General features: G+C 46.5%; 1 protein-coding gene across 7 annotated transcripts in view; it reads right to left on the reverse strand.

Annotated features, from left to right (window-relative positions):
• Positions 1-21747, reverse strand: part of ZFAND6 (zinc finger AN1-type containing 6) — an 83431-nt gene that overhangs the window by 19026 nt on the left and 42658 nt on the right. For all 7 annotated transcript variants that reach the window (XM_033166702.1, XM_033166705.1, XM_033166704.1 and 4 more), the window contains exon 2: positions 3357-3527. In XM_033166702.1, coding sequence (XP_033022593.1) covers positions 3357-3510 — 154 coding nt within the window. In that variant the 5' untranslated portion in view covers positions 3511-3527. The remainder of the gene's footprint in view (positions 1-3356; positions 3528-21747) is intronic.

Here is a 21747-nt window from a genome sequence, read left to right on the forward strand (position 1 = left end):
TGTTCATATTTTTTTCAAAATATAGTCCAGCCCCAAGTAAGGTCTGAGGGACTCTAGTCTTGTACCTGAGTGACTTTTTGTGACAAAGACATGAGTGGAGAAGCTCCTGAGACACCCTGACATGATATAATTAACTGCCATGCCACACTTGAGAGCCCAGCCAATGTGGTGTTTCCCTTTCTTGTGAGGATCTTGTGCTTTGGGAAGTTCAAAGAGGTTGAACCAGCAAGTGCGAAATAAATGCAAAAGGAAACCTACACATCCTAATTATTCATCATTTATTAGCAAAGTGCTCTCACCCAGCTGAAAGGAGCCAGGCTTGTTATTTCCTCCAAACAGCAAAAGAATTCTTAATTAATTTATGTAGGTTGGAGTTGACTGCACTTTGGGAAACATTTCCCTTGAGAGGTTATAGATGCGGTTTTGCATCCGATTTGGTACTGAATCCTCTCTCTCTCTCCCCCCCCCCCGCCTCCACCTCACGCGCGCCATTTCCAAGCCCCCACCCACGTCCACCGCCGGCTCCCTCCTCCTCATCTCCGGCCCGCTCTTTCCACCCCCCTCCCGCTTCTAAGATGCGCGCGCCTACATTGGCCTCGGAACCCCACTCGCGACAAGGCGCGCGTGGCGCGCAGGATCCCTTCAGGACCACGCCGACGGCCGAGGAGGCGGGGAACTCCGGCAGGCCGGAGGGCACTGACGATTGGCCGGCGGGAGGGCGAAGGAGGGAGGGAGGCGCTTTTGAGGCGTCTGGCCCGGCTGCCGCGTTCAGGGCCGTGCAATGCAGTGCAGTGTAGTCTCGGCGCTGCTGGGGCAAGGCGGGCGTCTCTTTTCGGCTCTGTGTACAAACGTGCGGGCTGACCCTGATTGGCTGAAGGAAGGCAACAACAACGGCCGGGACGTTTTTCCCACGGCACACCAGGCAACATCTCGCGGCACACTAGTGTGCCGCGGAACAGTGGTTGAAAAACACTGGCTTAGAGCACGGTGCTGATAATGCCAACGTTGCAGGTTCGATCCCCCTATGCGAGAGCTGCATATTCCTGCATTACAGGGGTTGGACTACAAATTCAATTATATATGCCCAACTACAAGAGATGGGAATTGTGCCTTTGAATTTAATGTGCAGGTTTGTTTGTTTTTAAAATTCAAATAAGATAAAATTTGATATTTTAAAAAACACAAAGAATACCTCTTCGGGGGACGATAATCAATTCACACCACACATAGCTAAACAACGGAATTTACTGCAGCTTTAAAAGAGGATCAGACAAATTCATGGAGGATTGGCTTTACGATACTGCTTTAAGTGAATAGTGCAGATAAGGCCATACTTTTAGGGTTGCTGTTTTAAATAATTCTGACATGGCTTTGCACTAACAAATCATAGCGCTTTAAACAGGTGGTGTGGATGTGGCCTAAGTTAAGAAAGTATTCATGGTCGCTTCCTGGAAAAGTTGCACTACCTTAAATGATGTGCAACATGCAGGAAGGTCAATAGTGTAATGGGAGGTTCTGCAAGTCGCACGTTGCTGTTTTAATTTGGCAGCAGCTGTTTCCAGATCACCTGTTTCCCCCCCCCCTCTCTCCTCAACTTAGCTATCCCTTCCTACATTGGCTGGTTTTGGCTCACAAACAAACCAGTCCCTCAATATGGCAGGGATGGGGAACCTTGGAACCAGAGGCCAAATGCGGCCCCTTAGACCACTGTACCTGGCCCTCAAGACCTCTCTCACCAGCCCCACCTTGCAACCTTCCTGCCAGTCTGGAATGTGTACTTAATACTCTAATAATGCAGTTGGCCTGGATGGAGAACAGAGTGAGAGACTGGTGCAGAAACTAGTTACTTAGGGGTGCCAACTTGAATAAAATATTGGGGGGGGGGAGGTAAGCTCCACATAATCGATCACCAAGACACAGTGCATACACACCAGTTGAATGGCAATGACCGTCAACTGGGGGGGGGGTGGCTGGCTGACCCCCTCAAAAAAAATTTGTGGGGGCTGAAGAAACCTTGGTCCCTAGGAGTTGGTTCCTATGAGCCTACTGTACAAAGGTAAGATTCACACTCAGGTCACTTTTGCCTCTGACTCTGCCCACTACTGGCATGTGGCCCTGGAAGACTGCACAGAAGGGAAAGCGGCCCTCGGGCTGAACGTTCCTGCTCTACAGCTATTTACGGCAGTGTTGGGCAGACTAAGCTTGCAATACTATACCACAAGTAAAATACGAGCTGCAAGAATGACCCCTAGACTGTACTGACAAAAAAAAACCTGTTAAAACTGCGTAGGCCTAATGTTCCATTTGAAGCTGAATCATAATCTGTTTGGTGATACTACAGGCCACACACAATTAGTCACAGTTCTTCTCCTTTTCCTTCTCTCTTTCTCTCTCCCGTTCTACAATTAGCAACTACCTGATGCAAGACAAAGGAAGGCAGTCTGCTTAGCATGGCCCATTCGACATACACAGGCCAAGCAAAAACCCCAGCTGTCTTGGACAGGTCACGAGATCTTTGCAGGAGTGCGGAATCATTTGAGCCTTGGTGGGCCACATCCTGTGGGCCAACTCTGACAAGTTGGTAGGGATCACCCACCTGTCAATTATCTGACCCCTTGGTAAAGGACCCCTGGACGATTAAGTCCAGTCAAAGGCGACTGTGAGGTTGCGGCGCTCATCTCGCTTTCAGGTCGAGGGAGCCAGCGTTTGTCCACAGACAGCGTCTCCACCCCCATTGTTCTGCCTGGACACTGAGGTCCAGTGCCAAGGGCCTTCTGGTAGTTCCCTCCCTGCAAGAAGTGAAGTTACAGGGAGCCAGGCAGAGGGACTTCTCGGTAGTGGCACCCACCCTGTGGAACGCCCTCCCATCAGATGTCAAGGAAATAAACAACTATCTGACTTTTAGAAGACATATGAAGGCAGCCCTGTTTAGGGAAGTTTTTAATGTTTAATTGGGCTTTTAATTCTGTTGGGAGCTGCCCAGAGTGACTGCGGAAACCCAGATGGATGGGATATAAATATATTATTATTATTATTATTATTATTATTATTATTAGGCCAGCATGACCAAACCCCTTCTGGTGCAACAGAACACTGTGATGGAAACCTGAGCGCACAGAAACGCCATCATGTGGCTGAAGTTTTCCTATGTTACCTGCAGCACCTGGCAGGAGTAAACCCCACAACCTGCCCATCACCTGATGTCACCCAGTGACGCCAGCTGATTAGTTTGGGGGAGGGGGGGCAGATGGCTTTATGGGCCAAACTGACCAGCAAACTGGAGGTTCCCTACTGCAGCCACATGGGCTTGTGCATCTAGAAGTCAACCCCGACGCCTTTTGGAGATCTGCACTCACCTGGTGGGCTAATTCTACCATTACTACCATTCTGCCGTTGAAGATGTTCTTTATAGCATACCGAACACATGCCATTTGTACGAGGGTTTCCGTAAAATCCACACCCAGTAGAACAAAGCATAGGCACTTGGCTATGGTTGGTTTCTTGAGCCATACTCTTCTTCTAGTGACCTGGGGAAACAAGAGAGTCGGTTAGTCAAGGAGTTCAGACCTGCCCTTAAGTTCTTGCATCCGAGACATTCCACAAAGACATCATAAAGCCCCTACCAACCTGAGACCAGCATGACCTTTAAGTTCAAGTATACCATCGGGATCTGTACACAGAGTCATAAGAAGTTTGCAGAAAGAGGTGGTCAGTGGCTGCCCCTCTCCATTGAAATTCTCTTCTCTGGAGATTTGCCAAAGCTGCAGCCTATGCATCTTTCACCGGTAAGACATTTTTATTCAAGCTGGCTTACAATAGCAATGCAGAGGATGGTATAATTGCAATATTGTGACATATATTACTCTGGACAAACTATGAGCTGTAGCTAAATTCTTTGACCAGGACTAGCCACTGTAGTGCCTCTCATCACCACAACAATCATTTTATTTGCATGGCCCACTTTCCACAGTTAAAACAATGTTCAAAGCAGCTTACCTGGGGGGGGGGGAGAGATAAAGGTAAAGGTAAAGGTAAAGGGACCCCTAACAATTAGGTCCAGTTGTGGATGACTCTGGGGTTGCGGCGCTCATCTCGTTTTATTGGCCAAGGGAGCCAGTGTACAGCTTCCGGGTCATGTGGCCAGCATGACAAAGCCACTTCTGGCGAACCAGAGCAGCGCACGGAAACGGCGTTTACCTTCCCGCCGGAGCGGTACATATTTATTTACTTGCACTTTTGCCGTGCTTTTGAACTGCTAGGTTGGCAGGAGCTGGGACCGAGCAACGGGAGCTCACCCCGTCGCGGGGATTCGAACCGCTGACCTTCTGATCAGCAAGCCCTAGGCTCTGTGGTTTAACCCACAGCGCCACCCGCGTCCCTGGGGGAGGGAGACACATAATTGCAAAAGCAGCTATAAACAATAAATATAAAAGTAGACAAAACTGAACAATTGCCACATAAATCAAAATAAGAGCTGAAAATATACAAAAAATAATATCACCAGCAGCAGCAACAACAAAAAGAAACCCAACAGCACTCCTCTAAACAATACTGCAGTTTAAGCGTCTGTTCGGCTTTTGCAGTTGGAGTCAGTCAGGGCTCTGCCTTTCTAGGCCAGGAGGGGAAAAGCCAGCAAGGCAGGGGGCAGATCTTCCAGGTCTTAAAACCAAGATGGTCTCTGGCCTCCTCAGTAGCCTCAGCTTTTGTAGCTGGAATCTGTATTTTTACATTTTTACCTAATCATTTGACAATTCTTAACAATTATAAGCAAAACTGCTCCAGAGAAAAATACTTCAGAAATAACTCTACAAGGAAATATTACTTAACATAAAATTACCATTAACAAAAACGAAGCAAAACTCAAAGCCTACTTGAATTTGCATTGCGGGAGGTAATTATTTTCTTGACAAAATTGTACGAGAGGAAACCAGTTTTCCCATAATTTATTTCCATATCACTTGGAATTCTTATACTTAGATAATTTGTTTTTCGGCGTTATAGCCAAATCCCAAACTTTATTAAGCCAATCTTTCTGAGAAGTGAGTAATGAAACTTTACAGTTTTGAGTCATTAATATTTTTGCAGCTGTTAACAAATGAGGTGTGTAAGGTCTGTGGGGTGGTTGCTCGCGAGTAGCCAGGCAAGACTCCAAACCGTCTTTTAACAGGTTTATTGCGCATGCTATTTACAGCGCAGAGCTACAAGTTCATGTCTGTATCAGTCACTTGCAGAATCCGGGAGTGGCCCCTTCTGGCTGTGACTCCAACATAAGAGTTTCGGTATCTCAAATCCCCGCCTCCCCTCCTTACGTTTCATCCCTCTGCGCACTTGGGGCGCCTGGAAATGGCGTGTCTCCCTCGTCGCCTGCTGAGTGAGGGGAGTGCAGGGTCTCTCCAACATCCCCAGAGCCTCTGCTCTCAAGACCCGAAGCTGCCTGCCCCTCCCTGCTGGAGACCTCGCTGCTCCCTCCGCTGGAAGAGGAGGTGCTGCTGGTCAGGTGGGGCCGGGGCTCTCTGTAACATCCCGAGAGCCCTTCCACCACCCTGAGCTGAGCCAGGGACAGTTCCCTGACAGGGTGCAAGTATCAATTTTCAGAGTGGTTTAACACTCAAGTCCTCTTCCCAGGGAACTCTGGGAATTGTAGTTCTGCGAGGGGAATTGTGGTCTCCTAGCAACCTCCAACACCATTAACAAAACTACAGTTCCCAGAGTTCTTTGTGGGAAGTCATGATTATTTAAAGTGGTTAGAGACTAATTTAAATGTATAGAGCAAATGGGGCCTGTGCTTGGACTAGAACAGGGGTCTGCAACCTTTAAGACAAAAAGAGCCACTTGGACCCGTTTCTGAAGAAAAAAAAAGAAACTGGGAGCCGCAAAACCACTGCGACATTTAAAACAAATATAACACTGCATTTTATTTTAAAAAATCTGATTTAAATTTAAAAAATCCAATTTAAATAAAAAAAAATCTGATTTAAATAAAAAAAATCCAATTTTTTTTATTTATTTATTTTAATCATTCATTTTTATCCAACCTGGGGACCACTACCAGGTCACAGCCTGATCCAAGGTGGGTTGCAACAGCATACAAATATTTGATTTGTTGTTTTGTTTTTTTTGTTTTTTAAAAAATGAGTCCTCAACTGCACACTTGTGTTAAATGTTTGTCCCATGTCTAATTGAAGACTGCTGGCTTTTACAATAATCTTAGTGTCTTTTACCCTTAATATTCCAGACCAGAGGCTATGCTCACCTCTTCCAACCTCCTCTCTTGCTAAATAAAGCACAGAATTGCACCAGAGAAGCCTGTGATGTTTGTGCTGACTTGCATACAGGTGGCTGTAGTAGTTCATAGTGTTCAAACCTTTTTAGGGGAGTTCCCTGCCCCCTTAATGACAATGGCGATAGATTTTGCACATGAACACAGATCCAAGTTAGGACTCCTCTCTTCCACGCCAACAAGTACTTTGTCAAGGCTCCCCTAACACACACTCAGGACAGAGGAAAAACTGCAACCTTTTGGGGCGTCATTCTCCTACCCATGTCTCTGTGAGAACCAGCCCTTTATTCTGCCTCCCGTAGTACATCCTCCCCCTTCAAGAAATCATTTCCTTTGGACTTTCGGCCCATCTCCACCCCTATTACTCCTTGCCCTCGCGAAGGAAGCATTTTCACAAGTTTTCTTTTTGGTGGGCTGTCCGTGCTTCCAAACACCTGGAAGTCACGACAGGGGCTTCTCCCCCCACCTAGTAAATTCTGCCTCTGCATAAGTTACTCAGATTTGGTTTTCTTTACCAGCCCACCCACCCACCCACCCCGGCCGAAGCAGAGCAATAAGTCATTTACCTCAGCAGGGGACAAGCTCAGCTCCAATAATGAAACCCTTCCAAGGAGTGGGGGGGGGGTCCAAAACTTGTGACAAGCAGGTAGGTGGTTGGAGAGCAGCATCGGAGGGGGAGGGGGGAAGGAAATGAGAGGGGGAGGGGGGAAGCGAGAGAAAGCTTTCCCAGTTTTTACGCAAGCCGGAGCCTGAAAAGTTGCCAGAGCGCGTGCGGCAAGGAGACTAAAGAAGTGCTATTGTGGGTCGAGTGACCTAGAACTGGGAGAAAAGAAAGCGCGGGAGAACAAGCCCCTCTTTCAGCCGCCGAGGAGGAATCCCCCGGATCTCCTCCAGCCACAGGCTGCCCAACCAAACCGGGGCAAAGCGGCGTTTGGAGAGGCCACTTTGGAGAGGCCACAGCCGGAGGGCGCGGCGCAGGCGGCCAACTTGCGCTCCCGCGCTCCGCCCGGCAGCCTAAGCAACACATCTGAGGAAGCAGCGGCAGAGGACTCCCCCTCCCCAGTCCCAGTCCCCCACCCCAAGGGACTCGTTGGGGGGGTTGCAAAGCCCCCCGCCCACGGCAGGCAGAGAGCTCGACGGTGGTTTCTGCCCAGCCAGCCCAGCTTTGCGCCCTGGAAGGCGGGGGCGACGTGACTAACCTTGCCTGGTGAGGTCCGCCGGCGGCTCCGCTCGACGCTGCTGTGGAAGAACGCACAACTGCCTTTTCCTCCATGCAGCCTTTTTAAGCAGCCACGTCCCTGCTGTGCGTGCTCGGGCTCCTAGGAGCCTCCAAGCCCCCTCGCGACACATGCACCCATTGGCTCCTGAGACGCGGGTCCCGGGCAAGGGCGAGTCCCGGCCTTGCTCCGGGGCGGAGAGAGACGCGCGCCCGCGAGAGCGCGGTCTGAGGCTGCGAGCGGAACCAGGAGTGAAGGAGGCAGCAGCAGGGAAACAGGCGCAGATTCCTCAACCATTTTTAAAAGGAGGGCTTCCCCCCTCGCCCTCGCCCACCACCCGCCGCCCCTGGCCCAGCCCACAGCTGCCTACCTCGTCGTCGCCTCGATGCAGCAGCCAGCAGCAGCTCCACACCAGCAGCAGCAGTCACACCTCTGGAGGGAAACTGCTGCTGTCTGCTGCTGCGCCTGCGCTGGCAGAAACGAGGCACGATGCATGAGCAGAGCAGCACAGCAGCAGCACCCTCAGCCTCCGGAGGGCGGGCCGCCGGCCAGCTGGAGGGCGGCCGCTGCCACTGGCCAGCTGGAGGAGTGGACAGGCGTATCCGCCCCGGAGCCGCGGCAAAGGTGTAAAAGAGCCGCATGCGGCTCCGGAGCCGCAGGTTGCAGACCCCCGGACTAGAACATACACCAGAATAGAGGTGGAAGGAGGAAAGTCCATGGCAGCTCAGTGCATGCAGAAACAATTCCCTGAAATCCGAAAGTTTGATTTGGGTGAATTTATTAAAATCATGAGTGGCAGTGTAGGAAGGCTGGGGGAGGGGGGAAACCAAAACTGTCAAATAGACAAAAACAGGAAGTAGTATAGGAGGATGAGTAAACCTTTGAAGAACAACAAGAAAAACCAGATCCAGTTCTAGCTGAGCCAGCTCCCCATTTTTGTAGCTAGAGGATGAAGGCAGGAGACAGCATCTAGGATAAGGACTCTTGAAAAAGCATTCTGCACACTGTCAACACTTTTAAAATATTGAAGATGTAAATAAACCTGAGTTCCTCAAGAATCCGGGGGGGGGGAGCCCAGATGCTAGAAGGTTTCTGTCTTGAGGGAGCTTTTTTAAAATGAAAAAAAAATTAATCTGGACTTAAAAAGCCATTCAAGAAACAGAACAAGGTTTCACCATGTTAGTGAGAGCAGAACAGGACATTATGCAGCAAGCTTATCAACTAAGTGTACTGGGTTCCCTTCCTGACCTCTGACAAAAAGCAGCTGTGGAGGGAGGGGGTGAGAAAGATGTTTTAACCCTTTCTCTTCCTGCTATTTGTCTCCTCAAAGATTGCTTTTCCATGGGAGTTGGGGGAAGAGTGATGTATGGTCCCCCTATGCTCCTCGGAGGACAAGTTGGACAGAGATGTAGTTTGGTCCTGAAATCAACAATGCAGGTGGAAAATGCTCTATTAACAATACAAAGAACTTCATACCAGTTTTAATGTAGCCCTTTGACATACAGGGCTGCTTTGTAGTAGTAGTAACAGGGTGCTGTGCCAAAGAGTGCACAATCTAGATCTGCTAGTGGTGGCTGGAGAGGTTGGGTTTCAGGTGGTGATTAAGACTTTTGGGTAAGGCGAGGCTTTAGGGAAGAACAGACTTCGAAAGAGAGGAGGAGGCATATGGAGAAACAAGGGGAAAGGTAAGAACCTATGACGAGCCCTGCTGTATTCAGGTCAAAGGCCCCTCTAGTCCAGCATCCAAGTTCACACAGTGGCCGACCTGATGCAACGACACCCCCTCCACTTGTGACCCTGCGCAACTATCATTCAGAGACTCAATGTCTCCAACAGTGGAGATAATCTCAGCCGTCATGAGTTGCAGTTATTGATAGCCTTCTTCTCAATCACCGCCCTACTGGATTAAACCAAAAGCCCATCTAGTCCAACAATGGTAGACGAGTCTGAAGAGCACAGACGGTGGATGAATAAATATTGGGATGTGAGAGCTGTGCTGTGATGAGCTTTAAAAATTAAGAGGGCAAGGCAGCAGCTAGTGAAAGGTTTGAAGGCATCACATGGTCTTGAGCTGTCTTCTCCGCTGCCCTCCAGATGCTTCAAGACTACAATTCCCATCAGCCCCAGCCAACAGATGATGGAAGTTGTAGTCCAACAACATCTGGAAGAGCATCAAGCTGGTCTTAAGCAGTGAGGGAAATGAATGATCACTTCCAACAGGGTTAAGAGGCGAGAGAATGTGAGATACAATAAACCTACCAAGGCACAAGTGATCTCATTCAGCCTAACACTACCAAGAAATAACAGCTGAACGATTGCAGATGCAAGAAAGCATAGCCAGGAGTTGTTATTTAATATTACTACTCCAGCCTCAAAACCTTGCATACCTGTTAGCATTCCCAGGCTACAGAAGCCAATTAATAGGATCAGTGACAGCTGCATTTAGTAGGATTAGCCCCCAAATCTCAGGCTTTTAATCCTCCTATACAAAGAGCCAATTTCAACTGGGGTGAGTGGGGAGGAATCAGGATCTTGAGTCACAGCTTAACCAACTGTTTGTTACAGCATAAACATAGAAATCATAAAATCAAGAGTTGGAAGGGACTCTGAAAATCATCTAATCTAACCCACTGCAATGCAGGAATATGCAGCTTTCCCATACAGGGATCAAACCTGCAACCTTGGAGTTACCAGCACCATATCCTAACCAACTGAGCTATCCAGGGACATGCTGTGCCCCAACCCATGTGGTGTCTTCAATGGCCGCTATGGCCCCACTCAACTCCTAAGCAATCTGGTTCAGAAAGACTGCAACTTTCAAATAACTTTGATCAAGAAAACAAGGGTGCCCATCAAACACAGCTATGAGAGCAAAGTGCTAAACTGCAGAAAGAAATTCCCAGTGGCAGTCTGCTAATACTGTAAATCACAAGAAAGCAAGAGCAGAAGTCAACAGGTATATCCTGAGCCAGGGTGGACAGCAATGGGCCAGCATAATGTTGTTGCACTCCAACTCCCATCAGCCCCAGCCAGTACGGCCAATGGTCATGGATGATGGGATTTGTAGTCCAGCAACTTCTGGAGGGCACCATGTTGACTGCAAGATAACCAATGTTTACATGCCAAGCTTTGATGAGGAAGGATTTCGCTCCAATCAAGTGTGCTCATATTGAACATGACTAACTCATTCATTTCAGTGTGTCCTCTCCGAGTAGGACTTAGTGGGATAGAACACAATATTTATATGTATGGCCACCAAAATGTTACATCATTTTCAACCCCCACCTCCCCAAAATCAAGATTTACTACAGGTATCACAAGGATAGGCAATCTAAGGCCCGGGGGCCAAATCCGGCCCCATAGCCTTCCTTATCCAGCCCACGGATGGTCCAGGAATCAGGGTGTTTTTACATGAGTAGAATGTGTCCTTTTATTTAAAATGCACCTCTGGGTTATTTGTGGGGCATAGGAATTTGTTCATTCCACCCCCCCAAAAAAATAGTCTGCCCCCCCCCACAAAGTCTGAGGGACAGTGGACCGACCCCTTGCTGAAAAAGTTTGCTGTTAGCACCACCTTTGGGGAGGCGGATTGCAACAACATTTGAAATGCCTTCAACCAATGTCTTACCAGGCCACATTTAACATGTTAATCCTAGCATAAAAAGGTAAAGGTAAAGGACCCCTGACAGTTAAGTCCAGTCACGAACGGCTCTGGGGTTGCAGCGCTCATCTCGCTTAACTGGCCGAGGGAGCCGACGTTTGTCCGCAGACAGTTTTTCTGGGTTATGTGGCCAGCATGACTAAGCTGCTTCTGTCGAAACCAGAGCAGCGCACGGAAATGCCGTTTACCTTCCCGCCAGAGTGGTACCTATTTATCTGCTTGTACTTTGACGTGCTTTCAAACTGCTAGGTTAGCAGGAGCTGGGACCAAGCAACGGGAGCTTACCCCATTGCGGGGATTTGAACTGCCCACCTTCTGATCGGCAAGCCCTAGGCTCAGTGGTTTAGACCACAGTGCCACCCGCGTCCCAATCCTAGAATATAAAGCCGCAAATGGCTTGGGACCCAAGTACCTAATAGAGTACCTTCCTCTATGCCAACCGTCATGGACTCTATGATCAGCAGGTGAGGCCTGGGATAGCTCAGCTGGTAGAGCATGAGACTCACAGTCTCAGGACTGTGGGTTTGAGTCCCCCTATGGGTGAAAGATTCCTGCATTGCAGGGGATTGGACAAGAATGATCCTTGTGGTCCCTCCCAACTCTACAGTTCTGTGATGTGGGGTCACCAGAGGCTGCCTGGTTGGAACTGACCCACGACAGGGCCTTTTCATTGGTGGCCCTATGGTCATGGAATGCCTTCCCTAGTGAGGTGTGCCAGCCTCCATCATTATTAAGTTTCAGGAGGAATTTGAAAACATTCTTGTTTACATTCTGTTTTTATATTGTGATTTTACCCTATTGTGATTTTATAGCCCTGAGCCGGGTGATATAAAAATTTAATAATTATTTTTCTTTTAAAAAATGGGGGGGGGGGCATTTGGTGGTTGAAGACTACTATTCCTGGGAATCTTGAAATCATTTGCTGGAAGTCTGTTTTTAATTGCAACTGCTTTCAGGTGTTTTTAGAGCATTTTTGGTTTGTTTGCTGCCTTGGGCTCCTTTGGGAGGAAGAACGGGAAACAAATTCAATCAATAATTTTAGGAAGTTTCTTCTTCAGAGCAGGCCCTCAAGTCTATAGTACGGCATGAATAGCTTAGTAAAGTTACACGGAAACAGTAATTACTACTTACAAGAAAGGCTGAGTGCAGCTGCGATATGGATTAGTGGAACACCGGCTTGAGGATCAAAGATTATAATGGGCTATAAAGTGGAACACGCCAATAACTCTGGTTAATCTCAGGGAGAAGAGGATGCAAACAGCAGGAAAAACTTCGTTTACACTAAACATTCCTGACAAACAGCAAGTGGAGAGGAGGGGAAAAGTCACCCTTTCCCACGAAAAAAGCTTTCACAGCATCCTACTGCGTGGGTCCTCAAATTCTATCACAGTGATTATCAGAAATATGCCACTCTGAACATGATTTATAAAGATGTGTCGTGACATCAGCTTTTATTTTACAGCACACCATTTCAATATTGACTTAAGAAAAGGAGCTGTAAACAAAGCTCAGACTCGCTTAATGTGGATTGAAAGGAGAGCGTTTCACAGAAGTGTCAATTCCAGAAGCAAAGTGGTTTATTAAGAAGCTGTCAATTGGTTTTTTTATTGTTTTGAATGCACCACTTTACGCCAAAGTGTCTTAACGTGCCTGTGAGGGCAGAAAAGACTAAATGAAACAGCCCGACAAAAAAATTCATTAGATGGCCGTCAAATGACAACGCTTCTTCCTTTGAGAAGATTAGAAATTATCTCTTTAAAAACGGACCACAGTCATTCATGAGCGAGGAAAAGTTTTTAAAAAACTTCTGACTGGAGAATAATTATGTTTAGTGTTACAGACTGGGCAGTATATAACAACAGAAGGGAATCATTCTCATATGCTGATCTTTCAGCGAACTCCAAGAATAAAATACAGTATGGACAGTTGTTTTATATAGCCCTAATAAGCCTCACTTAAGAACATAAGAAGAGCTTGCTGGATCAGGCCAATGGCCAATGGAGTCCACCATCCTTTTTTTGCAGTGGCCAACCAGATGCCTATGGGAAGGCTACAAGCAGGACCCAGGTGCAAGAGAACCCTGTGGTTTCCAGCAAATGGTATTCAGAAGCAAATTACCATGAGGGGTAGCAGCTACTGAGAGCCTTCTCCTCCATGACTTTGTCTAATCCTTAAAAAAAAAAAGCCATCTGGGCTGGTGCCTGTCACTGCCTCTTGTGGGAGAGAATTCCTTGGTTTAACCAAGAGCTGTGTGAATAATGACTTTCATTTGTCTGTCCTGAATCTCTGTTGGATCTCCCCGACTTCTAGTGTTACGAGTAGAGCTGAGTCATGTATCGATTCATCGTCCAAAACTGGTCTAAAGTTCAGATCGCGATAGCGATGTTTTGGGGCAGGCAATGTATCGCGAATCCCCGCTCTCCCTCCCCCGGGTGCAGCCAGCATTGCACACTTCACTCCCAGGCGCCATGCAAGGCTGCCCAATGATCGCCAACTCCTCCCTCAGCCCAGCCGCCAGAGCCCAAAGCCCGAGTAGGGCTTGCCTGCCAGCCAGCGCCTTTGCTTCTTTCTCTGGTCTTGCAAGTGGCTGCCTCATCACACCCTTTCTCCTCGTGCCAGGTGCTGAGCTGCACCCAGGTGGAACAGAGCTGCGTCCCGTGCCTTTGCATGACATTCCAGAGGGCAGCTCCTGGTAGCCGCTGCTTGCACGATGAGAGCTCCAGGGAGGCTGGCGGCGCTCCAGGGCTCCGTGTTTGTGTTGCCATGATGCGCCCTTGCTGATGTGCTCTGCCCGGGGCTGTGCAGCCCGTCCTCACCATGAAGCGGCAGAAGCTGCGCATGATGGTGCTGATTGTCTGCGTGGCCGGCTGCCAAGGGCGGGGGGCAACCGCCTTCTTCCTTCCATCTTTCCGACACCGTGATATATTGGGATATATCGTGAGGTTTAGCTTCCGGACAAAAAAGGTTTCCTTGTGTCTGTCTTTTGTATGGTAAGCCAAGGCATTAATTCCTTTCATTCACTCTGATCAAAGACGAAACACACAAAATGTGAGTGTAGCCTGCTTGTTGGTATGCAGTTTGGGGCATCCAGAAGCAAAAGGGACCATGGTTAATATTTAATTTCCACTCTATGATTTCAGCACTGGCCATTCAAGAATAAATTTCTGGCTCAATCCAAGTCGTTGCCCTTGAAAATTAATTTCCGCAAACTCAGTTCTACAGCAAAAAACCACAAAACTCCACAACACAACCCGCTCTCTCTTATCCTGTGCCAGATCATTGATCCACTAGCTAGTACTGTACTATCTTTGACCGTCAGCAGCTTTCAATCGCCTCAGGTCAGAAGATGTCTTTCCCAGCTCTTCTGCCTTTCTGTGGAGAGGTCAGGAAGCAAGTCTGGAATTGCCTACCCACAGAGCATGTGTTTTATCAGAGTTCTCTATCCCCAGGTAGAACACTTCGTCTGAAGTTACTCTGATACTTCTGCTTTCTATTTGTTCAAACTATGCACGTAAACAGCAAAGAACGAAAAAACATTTCTGCCCAGAGGATATGAAAAACATTTTCTTCTTTAAAAGGGGGACATTGCCACATTTGTCTCAGCAAATAGCAGGTTTTACTATTTTTAGACCCAAGCCTCAGATGTTTCGTAAAGAGCTCTTTAAAAAGGGGGGGGGAGGAGAATCAATAGATTTTGGATTTCACATCGAAGAATCAGGTTTTTGTTTTTTAAAATGAGATTTCCCAGTTGCACAAATTCCCTGTTGGACATCCCAAACTAAAAGCGTAGAAAGCCAAATGAACACAAGGTGTGCTTTGCTCCTTGCTTATGGTATTATTGCTTGGGTGTTTGTGAGCTCAGGGGTGAGGGGTGTATATGTATATGATCACACACACACACACACACACACAGGGTCAAACCTCAGTTCCCAAACAGCTCCATTTTGGAATGTTTCAGCTCCCGAATGCTGAAAACCCGTATGTTAAATGCTCCCATTTTCGAACATTTTTCGGAAGCCAAACATCCAACACAGCTTCTGCTGAGTACAGGAAGCTCTTGAAACCAACTGGAAGCCGCACCTTGGTTGTCGAACATTTTTGAAGCCGAACGGGCTTCCGGAACGGATTACGTTCAACAACCGGTTTGACGAGAGAGAGAGAGAGAGAGAGAGAAAGAAAGAAAGAGACAACCACCTGCTGGTTCTTCATCTTTTCTGCTCCAGCCCTTCTCCTCTCAGTTTATATATAGCAGCTGCAGCGCAAGCTTAAAGAGACTCCCGAACTGACAGCTACTAGGCCCCACAGACCAAATTGGTAGGCTAATGCACACCACACCTCTAGAGAAACTGAAGGCCAATGAGATACAAGTTTGTGGCCTGGGCCTCTTCCGATACTACCATGCCTGCTAAAATCTCAACAGATTTTCTGAACTATAGCCTGATCTATCTACTGATGGTCCAAAAAAAATACTTTAAAATGATATTTGGTCTCATGTGAATTTAAAGACAAACAAGCCCACACCAAAGCAGGAATAAACTCTTCACAAGTTGCTCCTTCAGCCAGGCGACTCAGTGGAATCAAAACAGAGCCAGAATCAGATTGGTCGTTGTCTTCAGTGTGCTCTGAAAACAGAAGGCCTTATTTATTTTATTTAAGACATGCTGCTTAATTATTCCTATTTCTAAGGATGCTCTGCTCAGTTCCCCCTACCAGAGTATGTTGTATGGTCTGCAGAATCAAGTTGTCAATAAATGAAGCTTTTTCCAGAGGGTTTCTAGATGGTCTATTTCAGACCCACCTGGGCAATCTGAAAAACCTGACCAGAAGACAGAGGAGTTAATTGAGCAAACGCAAAGGGAATTAAAATATATTAGTAGTGGCTGTCCGGATCTCCTCTGCCCCTCATAGCAAGCTGAAGTTCTCTCCCTGTCTCTCATGGAGTTTGGGGGAGAAGGGGGGACATTAAAAAAAAATGGTGACTGTAACACTCCTTCAAGAAAGCAAATGACAACAACTGTTTTCATTGATCAAATTCTGGGCACTGAGTGTATTGAGAGTGTGTCCACCATGACTGTGAGGACAAGGTCAAATTCTTTTCAGGGTTGCCAAATTACATGAACACTGACCAGGTCCTTGGCTGCGTGTTTGCTGCCAAACCCCCATAGTGCCAACATCATAAGTGCAAGTGTTGTATTAAAAAATAAAAGCAGGGCCCAACTACTTGCAGAAATAGGAAACTTCTTTCTTTGCACCTATTATAATATGCCACCACTGGCTGAGTGGGACCCCAGACAGTGTTTGAAACAAACTTGGCACCTGGCACATTTTGCACCTGGCTTTCAACCACTTGAGACCAAGGATGGCACCTGGTGCCAGGATGGCACCTGACATCTCCACCATCTGGGGATCATTGGATTGGATTGGATTTCAAACACTAATACCCCATCCTGTAGAATACTATCAGTTATATTTTATTTGCACAATCAGATGAATTTCTGGAACCATGTTGTTTTTTCTGTGCAGCCTGAGCAGGAGGAGTCACCATTAAGACAGAGAGGTTGGATTTTGCCAATATACATGTGGACTATCCCTGGATCAAGTGACTTTTCTTTAAGTTCTCAAAGCTCTTAACCTAGCTCAAGGTTGTCATCTGAACTCGGCAACTGAGAATCAATCACAGTCAGTCTATCATTTGAAAAATAAGACTTTAGAGCCGTCTTGCCCAAGACATTCCATTTTGGCGACTGCAACCTTGGTTTAAGGAGCCATTTGCCACCTAGCTTATATATCTGAGTTTGTAACAACTGCCCCAGACCAGCTACTTGGCTGCCAAAGAAGGAACGGGGTGCAAGACAGGTCCAAGGTTAACTTTAAAGGTTATTTGCAAGGATGCAACAAAGTGTAGCCTGCTTGAAGATTAAGAAGAAGTGGTTCTGCCGAAAAAAGGAAGGCATTTTAATATGGTTTGGGCAGTTTAAGTATGGAAACTGAGTGCACTCTACCAAATAATGTGTATATGCTCTCCCTGGCATTGCTTGTTGCTTAAGGGGTTAATGAGCACATATATCTGATGTGCCCAGCTATACACCCCCTTTTCCAAGTGCACATAATCAGGTTTCCAACTGCACATTTCCCTCCCAGTTGTACATTCTGTGTCCAACTTCACACTAGAAAAAACAAACAAATCGTGGAAATAATCCGTATACAGGAAGCAAGACAGATACTCCTGACAACTGCATTCACACCCTCTTTCCAACCAAAGAAAGAGCACAATGATTTATACACACTATGTGGCAGGATGCCAATTTCCTATTGTGTCATCTTGTCACAAAATCAAGCTGCCTGGATGAATACGGATTGAACAGGAGTGTGCGCACGCGTTAGCAAGGACGATTTAATATTGCAAGGAGAGAAGAATCACTGGCTTTGCAGCAGGAAGGCGAGATTAGACGCTAGCCAACACGTGGCGTCTATCTTACTTTTAACCCCAAGGAAGTACCCGTGGCTGCTTCCCTACTTGACCGCTACTTCCTGCTTTGACTCTCTGAACTTAATGCACCGTCTAAGAATAGGGAGGGAGAAAGGGGGTGCTATTTTTAGAAGGGAAGGCTGGCTGAGAGACAGATGGGGAACTTAGCTGAGTTTACACAACTCTTCATTTGGAGATCACCACCCTATGGATTCTGACCACGCTATTTTGAAAGAGAAAAACAGGCAAAGAACAGCACAGCTATTTCTGTAGGTCAAAGGGAGTCTTTGGCTTTATGAATGTTTGTATTTATTTATGTATTTGGACCAGGACCAGCCTCGTTACAACACATGGCAAACCACTTTTGCAGCCTAGGAATTTGTTTTACAAAAGCAGTTTGTGGCACAGCATGCTTTAAAGCAGGCTTTCCCGAACTTGGGTCTCCAGATGTTTTGGGACTACAACTCCCATCATCCCTACCTAGCAGGGGTCAGGGATGATGGGACTTGTAGTCCAAACACAGCTGGTGACCCAAGTTTGGGAAACATTGCTTTAGAGGGCCAACAATTCCACTGAGCGTGCCCAAGACATAATAAGCATGACTGAAGTAGCTGTTTGAACCCCAAGCATCACAGTCTCCAACCAGGGTTTGTAAGATAGTTCAAAAGAACAACAATCAACATTTCTCTGTCAGCGTGTTGACATTTTCCAAACACAAAATACACAAATCAACATTTAAATATACCGTTTTCAACATGTTTGCTCTCGAGGTAAATATTTCTCATCAATTCATGTTAATATATTTTTGAAACGAGGAACCATGTTGGCAGTTTTGGGAAGCCTGAAAGCCAGTGTATAACTAAATTACAATCTGCACATCTGTGCAGGAGATGCAGATCAGTTTAGTTTAATTTCCTCAAGCGTTCCTACTCAAAGAAGGAATCAGTCGGTCAAAATAAGACGTACTTAAAACACACACACCAGGTCCATTCTTACTGAAGAAGTGGAGCCATGCATGCTCAGGTTACTAGTCCACAACAGTTTCAGAAATCTACACTAGTTATTCCCTCCTAATATTGAAAGAAAGAGAAATCCAGTCAGTAATGCTCCCGTTTACTGAAACTCTTCTGCCTGGTGTAATGTGAATCCTTGAAGCAAGTGACAAGACATGTACCAATTCACAAGTCTAAGATGTCGTTAGTATGAGAACATCATAGCATATCATTCGCTTAGCTTTCCAGAGTCATTGTTATCCAACTGAAGAAATCCCCTAAATAGCAGAGTACACACAAAGTGTTGGCCAAAGACAGTATCATGAATGAATAAACTAGATATCGTAATCTCATTATTATCATTAGTATTGTTTACCCGCCCTTCACCCTAAGGCCCCTAGGGTGGGTCAATTAAAGTACAACATTAAAAAGCAATTAAAACAAATTGCAATCACAGGAATAGGGTGGGCCCTAAAAATATACATCTCAAACATCCAGGGTAAAGAGCTGCATCATCAGCATTTCGTACATTTATATATTGTCCTTCTCCTGCCATATGCTCAAGGCAGTGTTTGTGGGGTTGCCATGTGTCTCCCCATCCAGACTTTAAGCTGCTTTGCTTCAGCAGTTGAATGGCCTAAGATATGTGCCATGGCAAATTACCAGGAGATCCATACCCTCCAACATTTCTCAGATGAAAATAGGGACATCCTATTCCATAATAATAATTTTACTATTTATACCCCACCCATATGACTGGGTTGGCCCAGCCACTCTGGGTGGCTTTCAACATACCGTATATAAAAACAAAATAAAACATTAAATGTTTTAAAACTTCCCTATACAGGGCTGCCTTCAGATGGCTCAGGGGTCGGATAATTCCATACCCTCCAACATTAAAGGTAAAGGGACCCCTGACCATTAGGTCCAGTTGTGTCCGACTCTGAGGTTGCGGCGCTCATCTCGCATTACTGGCCGAGGGAGCCGGCGTACAGCTTCCGGGTCATGTGGCCAGCATGACTAAGCCGCTTCTGGCGAACCAGAGCAGCGCACGGAAACGCCTCCAACATTAGCTAATCCGCTGAAAATAGGGACTTCTGGGATGGCTTCTGTAAATCCAGGACTGTTTCTGGAAAATAGGGACACAGAGGGTCTGGGACATCTATTCAGTCTATTTTTTAAAAAGGAATTGTTGCCCAATTAATCTGGGACATCTTTTTAGTTGACTGAAAGTTTTAAATTGATGAATCTAACCAATCTCCTGGATGAGGAGGAGGAGAAAGTTCTGCATGAGCTGGAGACTGACCTAAGCACATTCCCATACTGATCAACGTTTTTGCGATAATGCTGCTGAGCGATCAAAGCACTTTATAAATGCCAAGCATGAATAATGCAAGTAAGGCAATGCAGTTTTATTCCAAGTTGCACCATCTGATAAACAGGGTTCAATCAATTCTTAATTGCAGGATGGATAGCTTTAGCAGTGTGACAGAGATAGATGGAGGGAGGCTTCTCAATGATGAGGGTAAAGGTAAAGGGACCCCTTACCATTAGGTCCAGTTGCGGACAACTCTCGGGTTGCGGCGCTCATCTCACTTTACTGGCCGAGGGAGCCGGCATACAGCTTCCGGGTCATGTGGCTAGCATGACTAAGCTGCTTCTGGCGAACCAGAGCACCACACGGAAACGCTGTTTACCTTCCCGCTGGAGCGGTACCTATTTATCTACTTGCACTTTGACATGCTTTCGAACAGGGACTGAGCAATGGGAGCTCACCCTGTCACGGGGATTCAATCCGCCGACCTTCTGATTGGCAAGCCCTAGGCTCTGTGGTTTAACCCACAGCGCCACCCGTGTCCCTAATGATGAGGGTAGGTGGGGAAAATAATCTTAAGCAGAGAATGAGTGGCATCCTGCAAGAACTTGCTAACACTGACTAACACAACCCACAAATAGGTCAAAAGTTGCACATGACTCTGCAGCTTTTCAAATTAGTCACCATCTGAAAAATCAAAGCGCCACGTCAGATAATGAAAGAGGCAGAGAGGACTTGCTTCAGTACTGAAACCATACCAAAAAAAAGAAAGAAGTTGCTTTTTCAATATAACAAGCACTGAGGCACAATAAAACCTGTCAACTAGCCTGTTGTCTTTAAGGGGTCATGAACGGGCCAGAATTCCTGAAGCTGTGAAACAAAATTATGTCCTACAGTTGATTCATATGCTGGCCTCCTAGGTGGTAAAATCCTTGTGCAATTTAGCACTTCAGTTTCATGTGATAAGCCTTTCGATTCTAATCCACCCAATAGTGAAATTACCAGGATTTTCATAACAGAGAGAGAAGTTTATAGAGGCAGTGGGACGTAATAGCTAGAGTGTTGGACTAAGACCAGGGAGACCTGGATTCAAATCTTTACCATGAAGCTCATTCAGGGACTCTAGGACAGCTAGCCATTTTCACCCTGACCTACCTCACAGGGCTGTTTTGAGCATACAATGGGGAGGGGGGGTTGTACCAAAATGACTCAAGGAGGTTGTTGTTGTTTTCCAGAAGAAAACCTATGAATCTGTCATTATTGTATCTCTTTTGCTCAAAAGGAAGCCAAAAGTGTGTGCCAAATAAAGCAGGTGCTCTCAAATATTTGCATGACGCTAGCTGGCAATAGGACTCTGAAGCAATATATCAAGCTTGCGTGTGTTCTGCAGCCCCATGCATGTTTAGTTGGAAGCAAGTCCCACTGTGTTGGGCTTACTCTCAAGGAAAGCAATTCAGCACTGCAGTCTAGTTTTACTTCAAAGTACCTTAAAAACCGACAGAAACCTATCTTCGCCAACTCAGCTTTTCCTTCACCTGTCACAAAAAAATCAAGATTTGTATTGCTTATAGCCAATGTCCATCACAATAAAAACCACTAAACAAACTGTAAGTAAAGTGGAATGATGATGATGATGATGATAATCCAGGAGGACATTAACATAAAATATCAGAAATACAAATAGTAAAAACCTAAAACGATTAAAAAAAAATACCCTATATCATTTAAGTTAACAAGTCTGCATGGCAGCCTACATTGTTTTGGGCCTTAAAAAAGTAGAATCATAGAATTGTAAAGCTGGAAGGGACCACAA

This window comes from Lacerta agilis, chromosome 13 (genome assembly GCF_009819535.1).
Source record: "Lacerta agilis isolate rLacAgi1 chromosome 13, rLacAgi1.pri, whole genome shotgun sequence".
NCBI lineage: Eukaryota > Metazoa > Chordata > Lepidosauria > Squamata > Lacertidae > Lacerta > Lacerta agilis.